The sequence below is a fragment of the Rhopilema esculentum genome, chromosome 20 (assembly GCF_057945365.1).
Source record: "Rhopilema esculentum isolate cy_ngs chromosome 20, ASM5794536v1, whole genome shotgun sequence".
Classification (NCBI taxonomy): Eukaryota; Metazoa; Cnidaria; class Scyphozoa; order Rhizostomeae; family Rhizostomatidae; genus Rhopilema; species Rhopilema esculentum.
The window spans coordinates 13,515,586-13,543,125 of NC_142834.1; the positions used below are offsets into that span (position 1 = coordinate 13,515,586).

The 27,540-nt window shown below is 35.5% G+C and overlaps 2 protein-coding genes across 8 annotated transcripts in view; both read left to right on the top strand.

Annotated features, from left to right (window-relative positions):
- LOC135687553 (uncharacterized) overlaps positions 1-18,132 on the top strand; it is a 37,805-nt gene extending 19,673 nt beyond the window's left edge. For both annotated transcript variants that reach the window (XM_065204141.2, XM_089114347.1), the window contains 9 exons: positions 3,329-3,387; positions 4,612-4,701; positions 7,376-7,462; positions 10,412-10,621; positions 12,486-12,665; positions 14,005-14,220; positions 15,284-15,403; positions 15,903-16,043; positions 16,464-18,132. In XM_065204141.2, the coding sequence (XP_065060213.2) occupies positions 3,329-3,387; positions 4,612-4,701; positions 7,376-7,462; positions 10,412-10,621; positions 12,486-12,665; positions 14,005-14,220; positions 15,284-15,403; positions 15,903-16,043; positions 16,464-16,535 (1,175 nt within the window). In that variant the 3' untranslated portion in view covers positions 16,536-18,132. The remainder of the gene's footprint in view (positions 1-3,328; positions 3,388-4,611; positions 4,702-7,375; positions 7,463-10,411; positions 10,622-12,485; positions 12,666-14,004; positions 14,221-15,283; positions 15,404-15,902; positions 16,044-16,463) is intronic.
- A 1,846-nt stretch (positions 18,133-19,978) lies between these two features.
- Positions 19,979-27,540, top strand: part of LOC135687555 (uncharacterized) — a 37,179-nt gene continuing 29,617 nt past the window's right edge. For 2 of the 6 annotated variants that reach the window (XR_016145015.1, XR_016145014.1), the window contains exons 1-11: positions 19,979-20,219; positions 21,811-21,950; positions 22,199-22,255; positions 22,537-22,564; positions 23,046-23,100; positions 23,885-24,092; positions 24,791-24,857; positions 25,104-25,151; positions 25,505-25,613; positions 26,273-26,575; positions 27,005-27,111. Coding sequence is in view for 4 of the 6 variants with exons in the window: in XM_089114349.1 (XP_088970475.1) it covers positions 21,846-21,950; positions 22,199-22,255; positions 22,537-22,564; positions 23,046-23,100 (245 nt within the window). In the remaining 2 variants the exon portion in view is untranslated. The remainder of the gene's footprint in view (positions 20,220-21,810; positions 21,951-22,198; positions 22,256-22,536; positions 22,565-23,045; positions 23,101-23,884; positions 24,093-24,790; positions 24,858-25,103; positions 25,152-25,504; positions 25,614-26,272; positions 26,576-27,004; positions 27,112-27,540) is intronic. The other 4 variants (XM_089114349.1, XM_089114350.1, XM_089114351.1 and 1 more) reach the window with 4 other exon arrangements.

Consider the following 27,540-nt stretch of genomic DNA (forward strand, 5'->3'; position numbering starts at 1 on the left):
AGCAGTTCGGAGTTTGTTAAGCAGTTGCTAAATTTTTCTAGATTTGTTATTCAACCGAAAAGGAGGATATCTAGAAATCTCCACAACATATGTTCAATTAGTTACTTGGCGTTTAAATCTTCAGCATTACAGCATATCTCAAATGTTTCCTTAGTACCGTATAGCAAGTCAATTTAAAGATATACAAATGGCGAGAAAAAATTTAGAAGAACGTCAAACGAAGGGTTAATTTACGTCAACCTTTGTCACTATCTTAGTCTGCTTTATACAAGTTTAAGGATTTGCGTCATAGAAAGAGAGGTGTTATTCCACGAAGTGAAATTACGACATTTCAACCCCAATTTTTGGAGATATATGTGCTTCTTTTAACTAAATGGAATTTTCCTCTGGTAACTTTACCCGAAAAATGCCCATGTTGTCCATGGTTGAATCTGCAGTCATTGGGTAATACCCTGCAAGCCTAGACAGACTTGTAAAATGCCACTTGTAAAAATACTCTTTAACAACGTACACGCCAAATGACCCAAAAATAACTTCCTCCTAAATTTTCTGTTCTGCTTTCAGGGTCTTTGCATGTACCTTTCAAATAACGGACGCCCCCCTCCCCCAACTCTACACAACGAATTGTATGATGCTATAGCTTTAGTCCAATTTGAGCTTTTGCCATAGTGAGGTTTCAATGTGAGGTTTCAAGCATTGATTCGATTTACACGCACAATGTTTGATTGGCTTGTAGATCAAATAATTTGGACGAATATTAATTGGTATAAAGTTGTATTCGATCCATGAGAGTTGCCTCCAGCCGTTGCAACGAATGGGTTATATGAGGTGCTCATTCGTGTTCTCTTCTAGGTTGTCGTGAAGTTGTTTTTTAGAGTAAGTGTTCTGTAACAAACAAGACGACCGCTTTTTCTAGCATTGATTCTCAAGTTGAGAGAGCTGGGAACTAAAATATGACGTAATATTTGCATTGAAGTCAAATCCTACGCCATCTTGTGACTTTGAGGTTTTGGATATTTCAGTTAGTGCACATATGGAGCATTTCAATTATTTGTTTCCCGTTGTTTCGCTGTTTTACACATCTTTCTTTGTTTTGATAGCCGTAAAAGTGTTATGCAACCTCCCTGTCCTTCTCCGTATGACCTTATCATTCTGAATCACTAGATATGAAAGGATTAACGTTGCTTTCAACTTTAAGGCCATGGCAAGTTTAGTTGTGAATCATTCATTCCTGCTTGTTTTACTCGCGTCGTTGTTTGCCAGCTTTTCTGTGGTTTATAGTACTTCAGTACTTTCTTATAATCCGTAAGATATTAAAATTATTGAAAAGTGTCTTAGAGCATGCTCTGTTTTGTGATTTCACAAATCCCCTTGCACATAGTTGTGCTCTAGCTATTTAAACTTCGAAAGCAATTCTGCACACACTGTTGCATAATTGCACAGTTCTTTAGCCAACCACAACCAGATTTTTGGACAGTTTTGAGTCTCGAGGGGGGAATCCTATTGTTTTATTTTCAAGTCCCTGGTTTGGTGAAATCATTTGGTTTTGGTGAAATTATCTTTCGCTATTTGTAAGAGTGAATTACCCCTCGGTGAGTCTGAGAACTGTAGATAGATCTTCAAAAGATCTTGAACCAGACAGAATTCGTTTAGGCCCTTATGTGTTCTTGGAGATATATTCGTTCGCTCAGATCTTAATTGGCCCCGATGCAGCGATATTGAGGCAGTCATGCCAGGCCAGTTTTCTCTATTCATTTTTGCGATGATCAGTATATTTGTATTTAGTTCATTTGTAATGTTATAGAAAATATTTTGCGAAAAATTCGACGAGATTAACAATTAGAAAGATAATAAATTTTATGATAGAGCAATGTCCGTTTAATCGTTGTCCAATGTACTGTCTTTATTTAGTCAGTAAAATTAAATTTTAAGACAGTCAAAATAGAACACAAACTGAAAATTCAACATCATGTATTAAAGATGTGCTGTTTTGTAAATATTGCCAAGGATAAGGGTTACTGTTATTCTTTAATACAACCTTGCCAAATTCGGCGTCCTTTACAGGGTTTAGTTTTGATTGATGATACTCTCAGTTTATCAACATAAAAAATCTTCATAATCGAGACTATTTTGTGCAGTAAAAGTTGTATTTCATTATCTCAAAACAAGATTATGCTTTTAATCCAATTTTTTCGCCAGAACCATAAGGCTGATTTAGTTGATCTATTACAATTGCCAAAGTTGAATACAGTCCTATTTTTGATTGTAAAATCTGTCATAGCAATGAGAATTCAATTTTTGGCAAGTGCTTTCTAACAGCGCGATGAAATGTATCCTTTTTATTGCTTGTACTTTATAAGACTGCTTGTTTTTATATCCTTCATCCATCCTACATTTAACTATTGTGCTTAAGGGCATCAAAGATATGGATCGAGGAATTAATTTTCTTCTGTTATAAACTGGATATTTGGACTCTTCAATTTTTGGATGCTCCTTCAGGATGATGACAAGAAAAAATTCAGTTTGAAATGATACTACAAGCCTATAAAATCAGTGAATAACATCTATTGTTAGAAAGAAGATACAGTAAGCAAACAGTATTTAAAGAAGACTTGTTCGTCTTTCATGTAACATTTTGTAGGCTAGTGATTAAACTGCTTTTTGTATCCGAAAATTGTTTTCCGCTCTTCTTGTGATCAGATGTGCCAAGACAAATCGCTTTAGTTCAGACGTTCTTTGTGTGTTTTGTTAAATCTTTAAGGCTCGTAGGAAATAGGGTAGCTAGATAGGTCAGCTATAAGGTCATAAAATCTGTTTGTAGGGTTCCTGGTTTTCGTCTAAAGAACATTAGAAAAAGTCTTCCAATTAAGCTACTTTCATTTGGTGATGTTCTAAAATTCACGAACAAACCAGAAGCTTCAATTATTTTTAAGTACACTTCTGTAGTGTCATTTGCCAGTCTGTAAGGGTTTGTTTTTTTATAAACGCAGTAGTAAATTTGTATCGTAATTTTTGTTTCTTGAGTTTTGTTCAAATTAAATCATGCGAACAAACAGAAACAGTTTCTAGTATGTTATACTGCAAATGTTTACCTCAATATGCTCAAGCCATATGAATAATGTTGCTTTTTGGCCTTTTCGAAAGTTAGATAAATATAAAGTATTTTATTGCTATTCAATTAGATAGTTGATCGAGCTTCTTTAGAATCAAAATGTTACTGAAAATGTTCGGAGAATAAATATCCCGTCCTTGTAAGAACTGATTTGTTTATATTCTGTAAAACCGATTCTGTTCCTTTTTTGTTCAAATTTTTTCTCCATTTTTTAAGGTATTGAAGGACCTCATACGACAGATGAGCTCAGAGGAGGTGCTAGATACAAAATGAAGGTGGGTTTTTTAAGAACGCAATTTGAATGCATTTTTCAAAACATTTCATTGCTCAATTCAACACCCTTTGGTGAATCAATGTTGATGTAAATGCTGAAATTTTTAAAAGCACTTGTTTTCTTTGTGTAATGTTGTTACATTGAAAAAACAGCATTAATTATTGATCAGGTCTCCAAGAGGAGGAGTTATATCCCATTAACAAGCATTAACAAGAATTAAGAGGCTGGGCAATTTCTTGTTTTAGCAGCGCTATTTCTCTTCTTGATTCTTGCAACGGATTGTCTTCTCTTTCAAAACTTTTACGGAGGATGTTATCTGATGTTATGAATGAGTTCTATTTTCCAGTAATGGCCATGAGAGCATGTTCATTGTTTCACGATTACTCGAATGCTCAAGAAGGAGCAAATCTTCATCCGCTAAAATAAACTAAAGGCATAGCTTGATTACTATTGTCCTTAAAACCAAAATCCTTTATCACTTCAAAGTGGCAGTATCTTGATTGATATGACCTTCAAAGACAGGGATAGTGAACCCACAGGCCCACCTTCTTCTCAATCACATATTTCAAGATTTGTATTTCTTAATCATTTATTAAAGGAAACAAGAAGAATGTAAGGATCAGTTGCTCTCCTTCAGAGTTTTTGCGAGATGATCTTTAACATTTCATAATCCCATTTTTCTCGCAGCTGTTGCAGATTTTGAAAATTCATTATTTGTGTGTCCTTAATACCCTTCAATGGACCAAAATAGGCAGCCACACTGTGCCTGATCTTGATAGACATCCCAGGCTATGATTGGTTCATATAACAAAGAACAATAAACTCGTTGTCATTATTTTGGGTCCGTTCATCTTCTTTATAATTTTGCTGTTGATGGCTGAATTTGATATGCGGAAATTTGAATATCGTTTTCTTTTAGAAAAATCTTATTAAAACGTTTGTTAGCTTTTCCTTGTAACATTTCGCTTATTTGATTGTGGTATATGAAATAAGCCAGAGTTCTACAATTGAGCGCGTTTGATTTGAGCGCGTTCTTTGTTTCCTTTATTTACTCTGATGACTACAGGGGACCGAGAAGCAGGTTCAAAAACGTTAACGTTTCCTAGTTAGTGCATAGCTAAGGCACTGCACATCTACCCGGAATGCACTTAATTAGTACCCTAAGACCTACAAATTCTATTAGTTTAAAATCAAATTTGGTTAACATTCGTCTCTTTTTTTACAGTACCTTGGGACAACGCAGGTTCTTTCCCAGCACCCGGTTACAAAGGAAACGAGAATGGAACAAGCTAGGGAAGCCTTTGCCAGAATCAAGGTACCAAAATTCTACTGATTAATTATCGATTGATCACGTAGATCACACTTTTAATCGTTCTACCCATTCTTGAGGTATGGCACCTTGAAATGACTAATCGTTTTCATGAATTGAAGTTTTACAGAATATTGGTCAAACAACAGTGACATATTAGTTTGTGCACTGCTGATCAAAGTGAACTGTTGAGTTAACCAGCCAATAATCCAACTGACCATGATCAGTGACCAGTCTTAATCTTCTTTTTTCCTGTTATTTTTGTTCTCTTGTTTGTCTTCTTCCATTATTTCTTCTTTTTCCTTTTTTCTTCTTCGTCCGAGTCTTCTTCTTTCTCTCTATTCTTCTCTTCCTTGTTTGTCGCCTTACACTTTCTCTTTATTCTTTTTTGTCTTTTTTCGTTTTCTTGCCTTCTTCATTTTCTTCTTACTCTTCTTTTGTATCTACCACCTTTATTTCTTCTCTTTCTTCTCCAATTTTCTTCTTCCTCCGCTTTTTCTGTTTCCTCTTCTTCTTCTTCTAACATCTTTTTTATTTTTGTCCAATTCTTCTTTCTCTCTATTATTCTTCTCCTTCCTGGTCGTCTTCTACTTCGTCGTATTTCTTTTTTCCCCTTATTGTCTTTTTTTGTTTTTTTACTCTTATTTTACCTTAACCACCTTTCTATCTTCTTTTCTTCTTCTTCCCTTTTTTCAACTTCTTCCTCCCACTCTCCTTCTTTCTCTTGATTCTTCTTCTTTGTCGTCTTGATCTTCTGCTTCTCCTATCCCTTATTTATTCTCTTTCTCCTTGTCATCTTCCATCTTTTTTCCTCCTCTCTTTTTTCCTCTCCTTTTTGCTTAAGTTCAAACTATTAGTATACCCAAAAGTTTTCTTGATAGCTAATATTAACAGTTTTCAATTCAGGCGATACTCATTTATTACAACAACAGCGTATAGCAAGCGTCTAAGTGACGCATCAAAAATGCTTAATTGAATCTATCCAAACTCTCTCTCTCTATCTTAAAATCTTCCAATAATAATAATAATCATAATTCATCACAGCCACCGTTGTCATCATCATCATCATTCATGTCATAGTTCACGTTGACGTAATTTAAATCGCCAGCAGAGTAAATTCCATGAAATTTAACTGGATGTACTAGGATTAATTGCGAATTTATTAACGACGTCTCGAGCATGCCCGTTTCAACTGTTATCTATTTTATGGAATCGCCGTAAGGTTTACATAGTCATCGCCACTTTCAGTTATTCGTTAGTGTCCTTTCTTTCATAGTATTGAAAATTCATAACTAAACTGCTGGCTTCAAAATCACATTAACGAACAGAAGTCTACATATGAGGCTCGTGGAATTGATTTTCTAGACACATCAAGTTAAAGTGCCGTTAGAGATTTGACCACGATTAGCGACTGGGGGTGAAAAGTTTCCCGTGAAACAATTATCGTAGCCTTTCAAACTTTTTATCGTCATAAAATCTACAATACAACAATCAGTATGAAAATTTTTATCCGGATTACAAATTGGGGTTTAATTCCAATCCCAATAATTTGGGGTTTTGTGTGAGTTCCAAGTCGTCAACATAAATTGAGTTGAGGTATTCCTCGTACATAATTTAATTAAGAAGCCTCTTTACTTGTTATTTTCACTTCTATGTGCAATTACCTGTAAACAGGATGAAAAACTGTTCATAATTTCTTCATGGCAGATGAAGAAACCAACAGTGTTCCCAGTATATTTCCATGAATTTTTGACAAAGATCAGCTATGTTTCCCTAATTGCGGTTGCTATTAGCTCTGTGGATTAAAATATCTTCTCATTTAGTAGAAATTAACCGAGATTTATAATCCTAATAGGCTTTCAAAGAATAACGAAAATAAGGATTATAGTATCTGCATAATTATATGATATTATTTATTTTTTCGTTCAAATAATGTTGACAGCATCATCTGAAAGTGCACTTTGCAAATGATATTCTAGGAAAAGCAAAATTTTTTTAATTATCAAAATTTGGCATCACTTTGACTGAAAAAAACTTTATTGCAACAAAGAAAAAATTGAGCTAAAGATGCTTGATTTATCAAATTTTAATTTATTTTCTTACTTCTATAGTATCATGTTGAAACTACAGCGGAGCGTTAGCAAAAAAATTAATTTTCGTTATTCTGGTGCTAATATATACACTTATTATTGTATTTTTAATTCGCTCTGAGATTGGGTTTTATAAAATTCAAAACGTTATTAAGAAGATTTTAGAAGTATATGTCACGTATCTATAGTGCTTTATTGTTGTGATAAAAAAAATTGAGAACTGCGAAAACCTTTCGTCAAGCTGTTGCTGGCTGCAAATTAGTATGCTAAAAGACTTTTGTTGTTCTTGGCGACACAACTCTATCCTGAACTTTCTAGCAACCTCTCTCATAGTTGTAAATAGATCGACTATCTACGCTTATATGCGTGGCTTTCTTTCGCTAAAGATCATAAATGGAGAAAAGCTTGTACCTCTGCACCTTACAGTTAACCCAGGGCTACGAATATAATATTCACAAAATTGCAGCAAGAAAACACAGCAAATATGTCTCTCGCATCTTATTTAAACAGCTATTCAAATCTACTACATTGTTATCTTTTCATCACCACAAGCTTGAAAATAATGGCTTTTCATGATTTCTCTATGATAGGTTCCCGACGGAGAGGTACAGCCAGCCACAGATGTCGACATTGTCATTTCTCTTGAGCGAATCAAAGTTCTCAATTGTGAAGGAAAGGTATGTGAATGTTAACTATTTCATTAATAGACTTCTTCTTACATAATCATATCTTTCGACTTTATCTTTTTTTGTCTTTTGCCCCTTGTAGTCCCAATGTCAACAAACTGATTATACAGGAATTCCATTAAAAAAAGAAATGGATTTTAGTACTCTATGAACCCATATCGTAATGGCATAATATGATAGAACCATAGTATTGTCACATTAGAGTATCGTCACATCATGGTATAATGACATCATATTATGAATACATCATAGTATCACAACATCACAGTATCATAATATCACAGTATCATAATATCACAGGATCGTAACATTACAGTAACATGATATCATAGTACAATAATATCATAGCATCATAGCATCATAGTATCATAACATTATGTTATTGTAATTTCACAATTCTATAGTATCATAACATCAAAGTATCATGATATCATAGCATCATTGTATCATGATACCATAATACCATTATATCGTGGTATAATAACAACATGTATCATGATATCATAATACCATGATACCATGATACGATAGTTTATCATAGTATCATGGTATCATAACATTATATTTTCATAATATCATAATTCTATAGTACCATAACATCAACGTATCACGATATCATAGCATCATAGTATCATAATACCATATTACCATTATATCATAGTATCTTAGTAAACTATAAAGCTCTTTCTATTTTAAAAGAAATTTGGGAGAAATTATTTGTTCGTTATTGAGACTCCTTCTCTTGGAGTAGCTACCAGCTTTAAGGAGCGGCCCATTTTAAGGAGATACTTGCTTTAAGGATGGACTCGTATTAAGGAAGTAAACGTTTTAATGGAGTGTCATATATATATTTTCAGTGCACTTCTACTGCAAAGGGCTGAAAAAGGACCCTTATGCCCGAAAGCGAACATTTGTAGCCAAAATATGCCGGCATAGGTTACGCTACGGAAAATTTGTTTCATGAAACCTTTTTTACCGCAACTGGAGTAATTCTTTGTAGTGTTTTACACTGAATTTGCCTGAAACTGTATACCTACCAAAACGTAAACTTTTTTATAACTGCCACTGTTTTTATTTTATTTTTAAATAAGCTCACTTCAACCGGTTGTTTTGTAAACACAGGCTAGCCAGTTACAAATTACCTTGTAATAGTGAGATTTGTAATTCTAGTTTTAACTGGAATTCAAAATGAAAAGTTTCTTTATTATTATTAAAACCTGCTGAAATGGAACCCTAGTCAAACATCTGACTGTGAATTCTGTCTTCTTCCAGAAACACTTCTACATGTTGTTGCTGGATGCAAAATGTACCTTGACCAAGGCCGCTATACTTGGCGTCATAATTCTGCATTAAACTTTCTAGCCACTTCCTTCCAAGCAATAAATGGGTCTTCTCTCTACGCAGATTTACCAGGCTTTCTTTCCCCTTCTATCATAACTGGAGATCAACTACGCCCTGACTTACCCCTCAAAACTAAGGAAAACTGTCTGTACGTTTTAGAGCTAACCATAGGCTTCGAAAGTCAGAAAGTTAGAGAAATATGCCACCCTCGTATCTGACTTAAAACGTCAGTTTAAGTCAGTCTCGTTTGTCAATCTTTCCATCAGTTCACTTGGTATTTTTGGCGACTCCTGCAGCTCATTTATCGACATGTGTGACTCTTTGTCCATTGATCATCAACAGAAACGCTATCTCATCTCCAGACTTACAAGCATCTCCATTCGCACCATATACTATATATTCTGCTGTAGAAACAAAACTTGGACTAAGCTGTAGAAACAAAACTTGGACTAATCCAGAGCTACTCCCCTTTAAACATTTTTTTTCTTTTCTCATTACTACGATTGAAATAGTTTTATTTTGTAAAAACAGGCTAGCCAGTTACAAATTACCTTGTAATAGTGAGATTTGTAATTGTATTTTTTAACTGGAATGCAAAATGAAAAGTTTCCATTATTATTATCAAGGAACTGAACCCTGCCTATGAACGTGTTACCTTTGTTAACCTTTCTATGAGTGCCCTTGGCATTCTAGGAATCACATCTACCTCCCTCTCTGACATGCTACACCAACTTAATTTTGACTCAAATCAAACTAAATCCATCTTGATGAAACTCATGAACATTTCTATCCGCTGCACCTACTATATCTTCTGTCGTCGAAACAAACCATGGCTAAGGCCCGAACTAATTGACTTTTAAATATTGTAATGCAGATAAGCCAATTATATGATGCCTGTAAAAGCGAGTCGTATAATTGTAAATTTAAAATGTATTAAATGAAAATGAGATATTTAAAAAGAAATTATTATTATTATTCTTATTATTACCTTGTAAGTCCCAATAACAGTTTTGAAAATTTACGTTGCACTCAATGCTACAAAAATATCGCCAATCGGATCAGTATCAAGGACTACAGTGCTTTGTTTGATATGAAATCTTTTCGATAGTGCGAATCTCTGTACACCGCCAAACTAGACACTTTTTAAGACTGTACGTAAAGGGCGGAGATGAAGGAAATCAGTTATTTAGATTAGCCTTTACGTTTCAGCGACTGTTAATTCCAGTTAAGAATACTCAAGCACTTTTTGACATTATCAGAGCCATCTTTTTTATCGCTGTAATTGAGATGTTTGTCTAGTGACATTGTTACTCGTACGACCGCCTCTGAATTTCAAACGGAGGGCTCAATAATCAAGATTTTCGTGGATCCTGTTTATCATGCCGGGTAACCATCTGCGCAGTATGATTTTCTATTACTGTTAATAATGCAAGCATAAAAAATTTACAACAGCATATTTCTTATTGACTTGGAGATATCAAACCTGCTGCCGATGTTTTCCACTAGCTGCGCGCCAAGTTCTCGTCTTACACGTATCATCATTGCAGTGTATTCCCACGATGCTCTTTGTTAGTCAATTGCCGTTTTCTTTCTCGACAGCACGAAGACGTCATGATGGATCATGCATTGCGCACTGTATGCTTCATCTGCGACATGGGGGACATCCTCGTTCTGATGTCGCGGCGATTAACTACTGATTTGCCCGATCTCAGTCTGGACAAACAAGGTTCCGTTTCGTTATCGAAACTTCTTGCAGAAAGGGAGCAGCGAACGTCGAAAAATATCTGTCATATATTTCAGTGTGAAGAGGTGAGTCTTCAATAATTGATATATTTGTTCGAGATATCAGTTTTAAATTACATGAAATTACGAAATGATTGACGTTTTTCCAGGAACTGAAAACCTTTTTCGTAGTTCACTTAAACTTAAAGTTATTTTTTTATCGTTCAGACCATTGATTATTGTGTGGGCGCTTGCAATTAGTTTAATAAACTCGGGGATCCTTACATTTGAGCATGCAAATTTGCACAACGATTGCAAACTAAACCTCTTACCAGCACTTTCATATTTTTTGCGATTGTATTAAGAAAAATATGATTTACCGTAAGATCACTTGATTACAATTTTCTTTGTACGTTTTTTCTATCACAATAACAAATAAAATAACAGGAATAATGAGGAGCCGATCCCATTTTGCAAATACTGGACAGATGTTTCTGTGTAGTCGGTAAATATCACTGGAAGATGCACGCTGGATTGAGTATTAAATTGTCTATTTTTAATAATAGCTTTTTAACAGAATTGTAAGTCTATTGTACCTTGTACTTGATTTATTGGGTGCTCTTGAACAAAACACTCATTACGAATTGCGATTAAAAATCTTTGTATTATGTCTAAAGATAGTTTTCCTTGCTGACAGTTTTTCTTCGCATCTTGCTTTGCTGGTATGCAATTTTTCCTGTGCATTATGCGAAATTTACATCTTCAGCTTTTAATTATCCACTCGTCAATGCTCCTTAAATATAAACGCCCCTGAGAAATAAACGTCCCTGAGAAATAAGCGCCCCTGAGAAATAAACGCCCCTTAGAAATTAACGCCCCTTAATTAAAAAACGTCCTTCAGTGATAAATCCCGTTAGTGAAAAGCTTCCTTTTATGAATTATGTCTCCCGGCGATTAACTCCTCATTAAGATAACACCCCTGTGTGATCAACATCCTTTGGTGATCAACGCTTCATGCTGATAACTGCGAAGAAGGATCCAGTCTGTGAATTGAAAATACTAATTGGCGACAGATGTTACGTTTAGCGCTTGCATAGTTAAATTGAGAAAATAGGTTCAAGTTTATTTTTTGTGTTTATCAACGATACACATCTTGTGTTTTATATTAATATGGAATAACATTTTGCATGGCAGTATTTGCATACTGCCGACAGGTTGTGTGCATTAGGCTTCCAAAGAAGAAACAGTTTCACTAGAAACATTTAATTTTCTGATTTTACAAAAAATCAAACTATCATCGGCAATCATCAATCAGTCGTTGATCATTATAATCATCTTATGCATGGACAAACAACATCATCATAATTACCACGATCAATCACCACGATCAATCACCACGATCAATCACCACGATCAATCACCACGATCAATCACCACGATCAATCACCATGATCAATCACTTTGATCAATCACCATCAATCATTCATCGATCATTATCAATAATCGTCATCGTTTTCATCGTCATATCGCAGTCGATAAAGTCTCTATCATTGCAATTTTCAGACGTCACCAATATCACTTCATCTTGTCGTTGCAAAATTAGAAATTGTCAAAGCGCTGGTGTTATAAGTTAGCTGACTGCTAATTTGGATTATTGTGCTTTTTAAAAGTACGAGTCATTAAATCTTTGTAATTTAAACGTAGTAGCGACTCAGTACTGTTCAATTTAGTATTATGGTTTGTCGTAATCCTTCGTTATGTCGATTATGAAATTCAAACATTTGTATCATTGTCGAAAGGTTTCTTTTGGATTTCTGATGGCTGTTCATGAATTTTTAAGGACAGTAATTATATGTATTTTTCTGAATTTAAACTCTTTTGTGTGTTTTATCTCATAATCTCTTTAACCATAATTAATAATTTTGATAATCCACCTTCTTTGATTCCCTAGGCACAAACAATTTCCAAGGCCATTGGCCAAGCTTTCAATATGGCCTATCGGCAATTCCTGAAATCCAATGGAATCTCCCACGACAACGTTGAAGAAGCTGAATATTGCCATGTGCTAGAGTCGCAGAAAATCGTTGGCCAAGACCTCGACCTACTCGCGGACAGTAGCAATACCAGAGATGTAAGTATAGGCATTTTCATAGGTCTGATAGTGTTATTCAAATTAAGTATTCTGCTCGGGATGAGGAGTTTAAGACTGTTAACGGTTAGAAAAAAGAACACAGATTATTTTACGATAGCTTTTGTACCATGCCAGGTCTTTTCGTGTTATGCGAATGCAACATACATGAAGTCAGATGCTGCCTTGGGTAGTAAATTATGACATCATACCAATCCTATGGTTAATATTGTTCTTTGGGGGCTCATCCCTCCACCTTTAAGTAAATATCCTTTGTTTTCAATAAACAATTCCTTTTGCTCCTAATGTTGTCCAATAATCGTCAAAGTCCTGATTATACTCAGCTCTAAGATCAAATACGTGTCTCCTGTAGAGACGTTCTTTTTCATATATCTACCCAAAACATCAACGACATAGCCTCAGATCCTCAGGCACTCCATTCGTTAAGCAAGAAAGTAAATGTTTTGTGCACCTTGGCCACGTATTGCTCCTTTTTTGGAGCTGAAAAAAGCTGCAGTCAACTTGTAGCAACTGTTGTGTGAATTTTTTTTCGTTTTTTTTTCGAAGCACAAGAATCTAGCATTTAATTTTTCTCTTATATTCTCAGCTGATTTATAACAGCAGCTGTAAAAGACCTTGAACACAGACTTGCTTTGTCGTATGTAATTTGTCGTTGTCTTATCTGTTTCTACAAAAAGCGTAATTATTAACCTTATTGTTTTTATTTTGTTTTGAAAACAGTAATAGGCTGTTTTTGATATGTAATTCTCCGAGTGAGACATTATTTCTCAAAGAAAAGTAATTATTTTATAAAGATTCACGAGTGTGTGTCTTAATTCTTCTTTCATCTCATCCGGAGTCAGTGTTTTCCAAAAACAGGATTCAAAACCTTTTATCAGACAGAAAAACTATTTTAATTTAAAGAGAAGTTTTCAATTGAAAAATGTAATTTGGAGATCTACACCCAAAAAATGATAACGTTTTTTTAGACCCAAAACAATGAAAATTTAAAATGTCAAACCCAAAAGTAATCTGAGAACAAACAACCCCCTCCCCCCCCCTCCTGTCAAGGTTTCCTCAAATTATTACCTGGGTTCGTAACCGCTCCTTTGTCCTTTCTTCGTTTGTGTAAATAAAATTAAAAGGTAATGGAACCAAAACTGCTTGAAGGATTTGAAAGGAATACTTGCGGCGAAGCAGATAAATGAACGTGAACAAGAAACACTGAGACGCGCCGAGAATAAGAAAGGAACACAATAAATTGAAATATAACTGATGGTACGCACGCCTCCTTTAGTGATTTCTTCGTTTCTCTGTAAATTTACTGTTTTTTCATTTGTAGATCGTTATACAGAAGAAGAGAGGCGAGGCATTAGGCATTATGTTACTTGAATCCGGTTGGGGCTCCATGCTTCCCACTGTTTTCGTCGCCCATATTGCAATATATTCGCCTTCCGCACGACTCGGTGGGTCATTGAGTGTTGGAGATCACATTCTTGCCTGCAACGGTGCAAGTCTTGTAGGACTACCTCTTTCGGAATGTAACCAGATTTTACGGGTGAGTTGCTTTCGAAACCGCTTTACATCCATTGTATTGCTTTATTGTCATACCGTAGTTCCGTAAGCCCTGGAATAAGCCCTCACCTTCGAATACCCCCCTCCCCCCTCGAATTGGCTCCCAACCTAAAGTAATTTTTGTGAAATAAGTCCCCATACTCGAATAAACGCCAATAGGCTGAGGTAGTGCCTCGACAGCAATGTTTGTCTCATTGTATCTGCATTTTAAGGAATACTGACCATCCTTAAATAGAAGAAGAAAATTGCCCATATTTTTTTTTGGTTGCTGCTTTTTAAGCCCCCCTCCCCCGAAAAAGCACCGTCTGTGAATAAGCTTCCACCCCAAAATATTTTTTGCGAAATAAGCCCCTGGGGTTTTATCGAGCACCAGAATCCAGAAAAGTTGTTAACCTTGCTCCAGATAAAAACATCCCAGAAGGCAAACCTTCCTCACAAAGCAATATAAATTGGGCGTGGCTTGGGTGTGTCATAGGAGCTTTTATTGTTTTTCGTGGACCTTCCTCCGGTCAGTGGCCGTGCGACCGTAATGTTTTCCTGAATCTGTCGAGCACTTACGGTATACATGTCGGCTTGTTTAAAGACGTCTAAGCCAATCAACGTACAGCGTACGTCTCCCTAAGCCAATGGAAACATCAGCATTTAATAGGTGTTTTAGCAATCGTGCATACAACTTCAGTCTGTATATAAACATGTTATAAAGGGGATAAATGGTCACTTCCCGGAACGAAAGATTTTCGTAAATAGAAAAATGGTAATTTGTTACATATAGTAGTTGGTAGGAATGGCAAGTTTAACCTAGTCAAAAATAGAGCATTAAGGAATTTTTCAGAAAGTCCCTGCAAATGTTATTTTTAGCTGTTGATATAAGAGCACAGTCCCCTAAAAGTAGAGATCTGGGAATGAGGTATATCGCTCAAACGAGCAAATTATAAGCTTATTTAAAAGTTTTATCTAATAATATATGTTTGTAAAACGTGTTTTGATAGTTAAAACGTGTTTTGCCCGTGGCTCGGTGGCTTTACCTTCACGATTCTTTATCCTAGAACACTCGATCAAGTGCCAGAGTTATACTCAAAATAGTCTCATGTCCTCCTGTTGTTGATGTTGTTGTATCGCGACCTGATGTCAAATATCAATTGGGGTTCAGCGTTCAAAATGGCACTGTAAGTTTTGCAACGACAGTAATTTCTTTTTATTTATGAACGTTGTTGTAAATTGCCTTGAAACGGCTACCAGCACTTGAAAAATGCGCCCTGTCAGCTGCTCTATTCCTAGGTGAGAGTAACTTTTCTATTGATATTGTTAAGGATGTGAATTTATTTTAAGACAACAGCCAGCTTGTACAATACTGCAGTTCTATAGTATCGTTGTGGTCAGTGCTCAAATCTATCTCAATTTGGCTCAAACTCTATGCCAGAAACAAGAAAAGATAAAAATGGGGTACAGAAAAATGTTTCCCATGCCTTTTGAACCAGCAGTGGTGCCTTGGGGGGGCCCTAATATCATACTGACGTCACAATTGTTCGGTCCTCTAGAATTTAGATCAATAACTTTTTATTGAAAACAGGCTTAGGAAATTGAACAGGTGGAAAAAACTTTCTGTTTGATTTCAATCATTTTTTGTTGATCTTTACTGATTGTTAACTTTGCACATATATGCAGATATGTAGCTTACTTCGTGGTGGCATTGCTGAACGAGGAGGTGTCAGAGTTGGCCATCGAATAATTGAAATTAATGGAGAAAGCGTCGTGGCCAAATCTCATCAACATATTGTTGACATTTTAGCAACTACTTCTGGGGATGTAAGTTACGTCATTCATTTTTTTGCAAGAATTTTCAACACATTAACTTATTTAATCTGTCTTTTTGGTCTAGTCTTTTTCCATTACTGAAAATGTCGAGTACCTCTATCACCTGGCCCTGAATCCAGAATTTAAAGGGCCTTAAATCTACCTAAGACAGTTCTACAATCATCAACAGGCACCCCCAAATAACAGAAATCGCTAAACAATGTTCCAATGATTTTGTCTTTAATTTCTTCTAGTGGTAAATTCTTTGTTGAACTTACTACAATTGGCCGTGACTCGTCTGCCGCATATGCCCGTTTATTTGTTGTTTATTCGGGCTTTGTCGTATATTCGTATTTTTCTATCAAATGCAGAATGAATTTGTTTACAGAAAACACCCATTTGTTTTAATATTGTGTATAATTCTTTCTTCAGATCAGCATGAAAACTTTACCAGTTGCAATGTACAGACTTATGGTTGGCATCGATACCCCGACCCATGTATAACCGTACTGAGCGATTTCCAGTGACGTAACACATCATTCTTCGGTAACGCTGGTGATACGCAGGCCTAGCTTTCAGAGTTATGGTGTGCCCAACTTGTTACCGTACAAAATATAACGATTGCATCACGATGTTATGAATGCGGATGATGATAGACCATGACAGCCTGTGGGTATTAGCCAAATTTTGCTGAATGCGATTGTTAATTGATGTTTCTTTATGGTGCTAAATACCAAAGGTTACTGGACATAAACGAATAGAGAAGAGAAACGGGGGTTAACTACAGAGTTCAATGAATATGTTTTACAGGAAATGTATTTAATCGTTGAAGCAGTGAATGGGAGAGAGCTTAATCACTATTGGGGCATATAAGGGCAGATCATAAATATTTGATTAGGTTTTATGTAATATGTGATCGTTGCGTTTATAGGTAGCGTCGAATGTCGAATGGGTTCTGCCAGCACGTGCATAAAATAACATTGCCGTGCGCTGTTCTAAAGTAAAGGTGCATCCGATACTACTAGTAATAATCAATTTAAACATGTAGAAAGTTGCGTTCCGTGAAAATTTAACTTGAAATATTGGCCGAATATGCCAAAGATAAATTTGCTTTGTGTTCTGTGTTATATCGTGAAGAACTTAGTATTTCACTGAATGTTTTACTGAACAAAATCTCAAAAGAGGCCATAGCCTCGTTCCTTTACTTTTTGATGCAAATCTCATCACAAAAGTTAGTTGTTTACAATTGTTCCGTTCTGTTTCTCCATGCCCTTAGGCCGTTAAACAGCCTTTTGAACATCTATTTCTTTGAACTAGCCATAAAATAAGTATAGTTGAACATTTTTAAATTTTTCCTTTTCAATTCATTTGTCAACATCGAAACACATTGTCGCTAGATACTCAAACATTTCATGTATTTGCCCGTGTCTAGAATCTGATTTCTGGTTGGTGGATTCTCGAATTTTACAGTTCTTTTCTTTGTATTATGAGTTTTTTATTTACATTTCAAATGAAAACCATATACGCGAGTCCCATTGCACCAAGAATTGGAATAGCTTAGTTTACGTAAACAGTTAGTGAAACGATTTTTGTTGAGTTCTTTTACTAAAGTCATTTCAGTGGTTATAACAGGCAAGGACCGAGATACCGGGGGCCGGGGGCAGAGGACCTTAGAGGCCCCCCCCCCAAAAAAAACTTGACCGGTATAAGTAAAATACTTTAATTTTGTAAAATATGGCTGTTTTTACACTTATTTATCAGGGCCCCCCCCCAAACAACAAAAATTTGTATCTCGGTCTTTGATTACAGGTATTGTAACGGTAAAAGACGTGCTTGTAACTTTGTTCTAGTTTGTTCGCACAACTAAATGGCAATAGTCATGCATCCACCATTAACGAGGATCCGATTCTGTTAATTTTTCAAACAGTTTTATTATTTACAAGCAATGACTTGCTAACTTTTTTATGTCTGTAGGCTGTAGCAAATTGCTTTTTGTATCGATTATTTAATTCACGTAGTTTAATTGCATTTCTTTGCGAAAGAAACTTCTTCAAAATTGAATTCTAATGTGTTTACCAAATGAAAGCTTCTCAAGTTGTAACCAGTTGAATTTTTTTTCTCTTCCTACGGTGTATCTTCTTTGTTATTCTTTAGAAACCCGGCCTCTGCTCTCCCCACCACCCACTGACCCTCAAACCCTACCTTTAACAACAGGCATATCTAATTGCTGGAAGCCCCAACTGCACTTACTATCAAAATATCGTTGTCGTTTGTTTTTTGCAATTATTACTTTTGTTTGTGGATTTATGGGAAAATTCGTATCTGTTCGGTAAAAGATTATTTAAAGTTCATGGAAAAGCAAGAAAGTTCAAATGAACTAATCAGTATAAGAAAAAAGATATAAACAGAACAGTTTTTCAGAAGACAGTAAAACAAGAGGATATTTTTTTAAAGTGTGCCTGTCCAGGTCTGTACATTTTTACTGGAAATGGCAAGCTTGCCCATCAGTACAATTTTTGAAGCTCGAGTGTGTAAAAACAGGCTGGTCAAATAAATGTTGACCATGACTCGTTTGACACTCAGTTTGATGAAGTAATCGGCAATTTTGCTTACACACTATTGCTGTGGAGACTTCTCATACACTTAGAATGTGGAGACTTATTGCGAGTTTTGCTGTTCATCACAAATACTGGTTACTGATGATTATAATTATCCAATGTTCGAGTGCGGATGCTGGCTTTTCTCTGCTGCGCATGCATTTCATGATGTCATCATTTTAATTTAAACCCATTGTCGGAAAGCTTGCGAGCTGTACCCCCCTCCCCCCTCCCCTAAGTGTCACTATCCACGACGCCCCTGGACTGGTTATGTTCTTGCGATTTTTGTTTTTTTTTGGCGAATTTAGCCTCGACATTTTTTAAATTATGTTTTTATAAAAATAGTGTACTAGTCACGAAAAATGTGAACAATTTTTTTGCGGTACAGAATCTGAAAATGGCTTTGAAAAAAGCAAAAATTTTACGACATACTAAAAGCTTTTTCGTCTGACACTCCTCAGAGCATAAAACGTCAGAATAAGGGTTCGAAAGAACACGATGGAAAATATATACCCAGATGTGGATCGAAATAGGCCAATCAGAAAAACGCAAGCAGAAGACCGGTATGGTTGACCAATCAGTGCCGCGAGCCTAAAGAAAAATTACCACTGGAGTCCAAGAGAGAAAACGAACTCCTTCTGTCTACACAATGGCGGTTTTTTCGTTTGTATGTAGATCGACTCCAAAACTGCTAGATGGAGGGACGACCGGGCTCTGCCAATTATCCGAAGCATGTCGTCATTATAGAGTTTTGCACAATCTGGGTTGTCTGAAAGATGTTGACCGATGGCAGAATCACTTGTTTTAACAGTGTTTCTAGCCCTACAAGATCGAGGAGGCTGTTTTCTTTTAGGGGCAGTTTTGATTCTTATGTTGGAAGGAACATGCTGTTTAAGTCACGAAAAAGCTTTCTCTGTGATTATGGTTTGATTAAATACCTTATAATTTCATGCAACTATGGATATAAAAGAAATTAACATAAAAGGGTTTGTCAAAAAATTTTACTAAAGGCTTCTTAGCTAAAAACTACTTGCCATCACTGATGTTCATAAAATTATCTTTTAATAAAAGATACGAAAGAGGAAAACGAAACTGTAAATGTAAAGAATTGACTTATATGTTTTGAACTTGTGGACAAATTACACCATTTCGCTAGCGGTTGCCACAATTCGTAATCTTCCTTGTTCCTCAACCCGATTAATGATTTTATCTATTCAGTATCGCAGTTAGGATAGAACGAATCAACAATTTTTGATTTAATAATCTAGGTGATCGAATTTTGTCATAAATAATCGATAATTAATTGCAATATCATGCAAAAATTGAACCTGTCATAAAATAAAATCTGGAAATGAATGAACTTTTATCATCCTATTTTTACGGACAGGGGGCAGCATGTGTTGAGGCCCGGCCCGAACCCGCTAATGGCCATTTTCCCCAATGATTGATTTTCCCGGGAAATATTGAAAACGAGGTATCTGATCGAAAAAAATTTCGTCACCTGATCGTGATCGCGTGGAGGTATTCTCTTGAATACTGATGCCTAAGCACAAATGGGATTTGCTTTTAAAGCGAAAAAAGCAATCATGAGGTATATTACTTGCATTCATTTCTATCTATTTGCTATTAACGATAAGGTAATTATTTTCTCATTGAAAGTCAACTTGAATACAAAAACAAGGCTGCAATCAGCTGCAATGACAAAATGGCAGGAGACTTAACGAATTGTAGTTTATGATTTGCACTACTAATTTGATATAGTTGGCATATTCATGTACTGAAAATTTGTAATTTTATGCATACTCATTTGCCATCAAAATTTTCTGTGTGAGTATGAAGAAACAGCATCCATTCTTAGTCATTTTGGAAATACTTCGGTACCCAGATATTACAGAGTAATGATAAAAGAGACAATGTTGTTAAAAGATTTCAAAATCAGTTCCTATGGCACACTGGCTGAAGACAAGTGCAGTGTTTAATGTTTAAAGATATGATTAAGATGATTTCTTGTTACCAATCTTACATTTGGTACCATCCAAGACATTTTAGAAACGCTTGAGTTCCCAGAAACAACAATTGAGTAATGATAATAGAGATAATTTTGTTCAAAGATGGAAAATTCAGTTCCTGTGACAGACTGGATAAAGACCTGAGTGTTACAGTCATTGATATTTATAAAACGATGATGCAATGATTGGTTGGTACCAATCTTCCATTTGGACATTTTGGAAGCACTTTAGTTGCTGAAGACATCAATACTGACTGAAGGGAACATGCCAGGTCAAATGCTGGAAATGAATTTAATACTCAAAGCATTTATTACTGGAAATGCATTATTACATTTATTACTGGAAGTACTCAAAACGAATTAACAATCATGTAGGGATAAATGAATTAACAAAACAGGCTTGTAGAGATAAATCATGTAGTCTTCTTTTCTTCAACTCTATGGTATATCATGCTCTACATGCTAATGTATTGAGCACTGTGCTACGGAAATATCGAAAGACAAATTTATAGCACTAATATATAAAAAAATATATTTATATGAAATCATAAGGCAAAGGCTAACAGGAGGAAAATCTTTCCACAAAGTCGCTGCCAAATTTTATCGAACCACTCTTGGTTGGAATCAAACTCCTGTTTGCTGCTTCAAAAACCCACACATTTCCCACTGAGCCAAACGGCCCAATGAAATGAATGAGGAATCTCTGAAGCCAACACTGGAGATTTCACTGTAGCCAAGGCAGTTTTCTTTTATTCTGTTTCCACTTTAAGCCTTCGTCAGAGCAACCAAAAAAGTATATTTATATATTTATAGAGCAACCAAAAGAGGGTATCATTGGATCAGAATTCTGATTTGGTTCAACAAGGCACTTAAATCCCCATAATTGAATATTTAAGGACTGGCTCATGTATTAGATCCAGTTATTTACTGTAGTCAAACAACCTGTTATTGGTTCAAATTCAGGGTTCAAGTAAGACTGATTAATTTGTTTTTGCAAGGGAAACAAAAGTTTAGGCTCCATTTAATAGCCAGCAACATGGAAAAAGTTGTAACATAGTTTCAACTGGTTGTTGACAATATCCCCATATCATTGCTCTGGATTTCTGGAAAAGAGCATTTTGCATTACATAATCTGTGTAGCATTGCATAATATGTGTAGCTTTTTTTCTCTTAGATCAATAAACAGTCCACCAGCACATAGATAGCAACATGGAGTGTATGAGAAGCCTTTGGACAAGGCTTAAACATGCCTTTTCACCACCAGGACAGACACCCATAGACCCTTTCATTGTGATTACTGTCTTCATCTGCAGTGTGCGTATCTACCAATTTGCTTTTGCTTCTATGTTTCTAGATCTCTCATTAAGGACAGACTGACTCATAATCATTTGGTAAAGTACCATTCTTGGCATATATTTGATTTGATGCAAATCAGTTCTTCGGCAAACAATGATGAGTAGGCCATGGACAAAGATAATTATAGAAAGAAACAAAACCTAATTTGAATTTTCACTTTTTGAGCCAAAATAATTAGTTGAAAGTTTTCTTATTCTGCATTTCAGCTTGGAAATGCTATGATTATCACAATGCCGTTCTCATTTCTACCAAGAATGATGAGGGTGAGTAACACAAAGTGATGGCCCTCATCTTGATGATGATTGAGTTGTCTACAGTGATTCTTTATAAACAGGAATATGCCAAGGTTTTTGGATGCAGTGATTTCTATTGTCGAGTGCTTAGAAACAGAGACATGTCTCTATTTCGGCATACAGTTGACTCCACTTATATTCACTTTGATAGTGGTAGTAGCACTACCAAAATTTAGACAAAAATTCGCAAAAATCATATTTCAATATTCCTTTTGAGGTATTCATTATCTTTGTAGTTTTTTCTTTCACAGGATTTTGGCATTGAAGAAAAGGAAATAGGTAAAAATTAATAAATTATCCTGTGTAAGATATTCCCTTAGCATACAATTTTAGTTTGAATTACACCATAAGGATGCTCACACCATCCATGTTTAATATTTTCTTGTTTTCTAGTTTCCTTGTCATAGAATAGTTTGTAGCTTTGTTTTATCAGGAATTCAAAACTCATTTTGTGCCTGTTAAAATTTGACAACAGTTCCAAGCAACAGATAGCTTAGGTTTCTTGAAGAAGTAGACTTATGTTCTCTATGACCATTATTTTTCAGTTCCTTAAAATTGAAGGAATTGTTCTGTTTAAGGAATTCATGAATTTCAAATCGAAGGATATCGAGTTTTTTTTCCTAGAGTGAATTTTGGACCTTCACATTGATGGATTGAATGTCTCTGTCTATTGTAATAATCAAATCGCACCTAAACAGAAAATGCTATGGTATGTTTGTTTTCTTCCGTCTTCTATTCACCCCTTCATTTTTTTCTTTAGGGAATTATGTTGGAATTGTTGCTTCATCACTTTTTGTGGGAAAATCTTTTGGAAGGTAGGTATGCTATTCAAATCTTATATGATACTCTGGTATGTTTTATGTATTTACTTTACAAATTTTTACAAGACCCCTAATGATAGCAGTGGCATCGCTATGGGGTGTCCACCCCAGTTTTCCCAGAAGTCAATTTTCCAATTTCTTGAAATCTGTTGAACAACCTTGGAGGGAGGAGGGGGGGAGAGTTGAGCTGATCAGATCGATTTCAATTTTCGCACTGGCAAAAAGGTCACCGTTACGAAGAATGCTGCTTGAGAAAGTTGCTTGTCCAAAAAATTCAAAATAGATAAAAAATACTAAAAAAGGATTTCCAAGAGTCTGAAGGGCGAAGCCAAGAAAATTTACTTTTGGCCACCCCAGTTTTTTCGAACTGGCGATGTTACTGAATTATAGCAGAAGCATTTTTGCTGAAAACGTTATACAGTAAAATGTCTAAATATGGTATATTACTATTGTTATCACCGTTAATTGCTATTAAGGAAAATTTATGAATTTATGTCGTATTTTTGTTTTCTGATCTGTTCTAGTCATTTTTACAAGTTTATTTGTTAAGGTTGAAAAATTTGTTTCCATTCTCACGACACTTGATTGTTTGTTTGGTGCCATTATTGACCATTCATAATATTTGCATCTAGGGATCTGGCAGTCCTCGTGAGGATTGTTGGTGTGCGGGCGTGTAAATATTCTTGTATTTGTTGAAGTCACCCTGTAACAGAGTATTGTCAGTTAAACTGTATAAACAGTACAGAAATCATGAGATTCCTTCTTTTCTTATTTGTAGTTATTTGTGGGGTTGGCTATGTGATCGAATTGGACGCAAACTTTCACTGGCAATTTCAACTGGTCTAATCGCCCTCTGTACTCTTATGTTTGGTTTTAGCCAGTCTTATGTTTGGGCCTTGATAACTCGGTTCCTTCAAGGATTGTGTGGTGGACTGATCATAGCTCTGAAGGCGACGATTTTCGCCCTTTGTGATGAGACCAACAGCGTAAGAAATCAATTTGAGCTACTTTTTTTCTCTTATGCACTTTTACGTCCTGTTAGCTCCAAAACGTACTAAATTCCATTAGACTACTCCATGGCTTAGTCTTATCTATTGTTAATATCGCAGTTTTTTGTGAACCAACATCGTTAAAATGAAGAAGGGTAGATTTAGCCTTAGGCACTAAGACTTTTTCCAGTAGTTCTATTTTGCATTAGAATAACTAGCAGCCCTGGCCCCCCTGAGAAAGTTCCGTGGTAAAGCCCCCTTGGGAAAGCCCCCTATAATTGACCATATAGATGAAGTTATGTAGCATCGGTGCCTCCTTTTTAAAAGACATAAGCTGGGGGCCTATGGGGTTTAGCGAGGCTTCGTAAAGGTTTGTAACTGTTTCATTTATTGTAAAATGTCGATCAGATTTCGCCATTACTGTTGCATCGACATGATCGTGAGCTGTACGCTACATAATACTCTATGTAGAAATCACGAGGTGTAATCAGATCAAGAGACAAAAGACCTTCTCAATAGGCCTATCTTCTCTCGTTCTTGAGCCTATCCTTGCCAAAAAATACTCAAAATTGTATCCTCTCTTGATCAATGTAATCACAAAATATTATTTTTCTTTTTGTTTATTTCATTAGAAATTATCATAATCTTTGTCACTACTACGCATCTTATTATAAACCTGTGTCTTATTTTTTCAGAGTCTTGGAATGGCAATAATAATAAGCTCTTTTCAAATTGGTTTGATAGTTGGCCCAGCTGTAGGAGGTATGTCCTTCTTTGTTTCTATTATGTTGCATCATTGATAAAAGCGAGTTTGGTTAGGTTAGGTGTGGTTTGGTTGCGTTTGGGTGCTTTTGCCCTAAGTGGAAAATTATTACTTGATGGGAATTTGAATGCACCAACTAACAGTTTTTTTATTCATCGACCTATATTTCGCGTACTTTTATTGGACTATGTATTCATTCATCAATTTCAAATAAATTGAAAGTATTTCTCTTCATTTTTTTGTAGGATTTTTAGTTTTTCCTGCCGAGTCTTTTCCATCAGCCTTCTCCAAAGGTATTCTAGTAAGAATTGTTTGTATTCTGATCCGAATTTATTTTAATATTTCGAAGATTTAACCTGCCAAACATAAAGTACTGGAAAATCGTATTGTCATTGAATGCTTCCGTCTAGCAATTGGCTTTCGTTGAAACCAAGTCTAAAATTGAGCTCTTTCATCTGTTCCCAAGTGTTCTTTGTTGCTACATCGATCAGTTTAGATTAACACAATCATTTCTTTTGATTAATTTCATTCATCAGAATGGTATCTTGTTTCTAAGATTGATTGCATTTGGCAATTGGTCACATGAAAGATATGCTTTATGTATGAAATCCACTTTCAGAAAATTACATTTTGAACTTTTTTTTAGATTCTTTATTTGGAAAATTCCCATATCTTCTACCAGTATTTATAACTTTCGTTATGTTGGTCATATCCTTGTTTCTGACCATAGTCAAAATCCCAGAGACTCTTAAAAGGTAATCGAAATTTTATTCATACCAGGAACAAATTACTCAAGTTAAAAAGACACAAGTTTTTAAGCGTTCAATCTATTTAAACAAAGATGAATTAAATGGAAAATTGATTTTAACGATGCTAGTTAAAACCTAGCATAAAAATCTTTAATCAAATTTGTTTTCTTACTTATAGCTAAATCAAGCCGCCTGATGATCATATCAAGCGTACACATTCCTTGCCTATTTGCCTATGTTACTATCTATCATCCGAAAGTATTTTTAGGACACTGAGAAGCTATGTTCATCGTAGAGTGTCCTTGTCCTTCCTCTCGATTTGAACACACTTCTTGATGCCTATGCCTAAAATTAGAAAGAGCAGGCGTCTCTCCTCTCTCTATGTGAAAGTTTGGTCGTAGAAGGGACGCGATTCTTAGACTCGTGATTGTATTACCCGCAACTCTAACCACGGAGTCATCCCCTCACCCCAATGACAAGTTCGACCTTATGACAGAGCAATGGACAGTAATTGCCAATATATTTTTGCTTATTTTTTATTTCTATTAATATTCTTCATTATTTCGCAATATTCAATTAACACTTCCTGATTAAAATCAATTTTCATTTTTCGAAATGAGCTCGATTTTTTTAAAATACCTAATGCCTATTGGTTTTTTATTCAGAGAGAAGACTAATGAAAAGACAAACTTGCTAAATGACAGTGTGAGTAAATCAATTGAAGGACCGTCTCGTAAATCGAGAAAATATTTGCATATGTATACATATGATATAATTGTTGCGAAAGAATCCTACACTGTCTTTGCTGTGCAGCCCAACAAAGAAGCGGAGCATGAAAAGGATTCAAACAATGCAAAGACTACTGTTTCCCATTTCCAAATCGAATGCGATAGCGTCATGGTGCAGACACGTCCAGCCTCAACATGTTGTCGAGGCTTGAAAGAGTCGTCGTTATGGCAACTCATAAAGTATGAAAAATCTTTCCCTTTCAATTTTTGACTTAGCGACTATTCTTATAAACCTTGAAACTCAGCAACCACTCTCTTACTAACTTTAAACGTCGTTTTGTAGAAAAATCGTTCTGCTAAATACCTTAAGCTGGATTCTGCTAACTACCTTTGTTTTATCTGTTAGCTCTTGTCGTGCTCTTCGTCACAAATGAAACACTTATTATTCACTTTGCATGGTATCAAAGTTCATGGCGACAAAATAACACTGTGATCTATTTCTGCGTGTCGGGTGTTTCTTTTTGTTGTTTCTTTTTGTTGTTAATTTTGGTTGTTTTGTCAACTTTTTCTTTTAAATTCATATAGACAGCTGCATGTTTTGTCTCTCATTTTTCTCTGATTTGTGATATTCATGTTTAGTTTATAACTTATCAATGATTTTTTTTTCAGGATACGAAACGTGCAGCTATCACTGGCGCTGTATGCTATTTTCTCTTTTGTTTCAACTGGGTTTGAAGAAACGTTTCCTGTCTACGCAGACTCATCTAAGATCTACGGTAAAAAAGATTGAGATTTTGAAAACCGTAGCTTAATAATGAAGTTTATAACCAGTATCACGACAAAGAAAAAATACATAATCCATTCGACAACTTCTTGTTGCATCTTGCATTCGACAACTTCTTGTTACATCATGACAAAGACAATTCCAATTTAGACAAATTAGACAAATGTTTCGACTCTTTTAAATTAAATCTAAGGTGAAGTGCCACAATCTTTGTTTATCTTCAAACTCGAGTTTGTTAGAATGATTGCTCCTCTGTGGACAGACACGTACTGGTACAAGCTCTTTGTGTCTCACTTGGTAGAACATGTGAAGCAGAAAATGCAGGAGGACCGAAAGGCCCAGGTTCCTTGGAACCAAATGATATAGATTTTGTTTATGTTGAACGAAGATCTTGATGTTAATGGTATTTTCTAATGTGTCA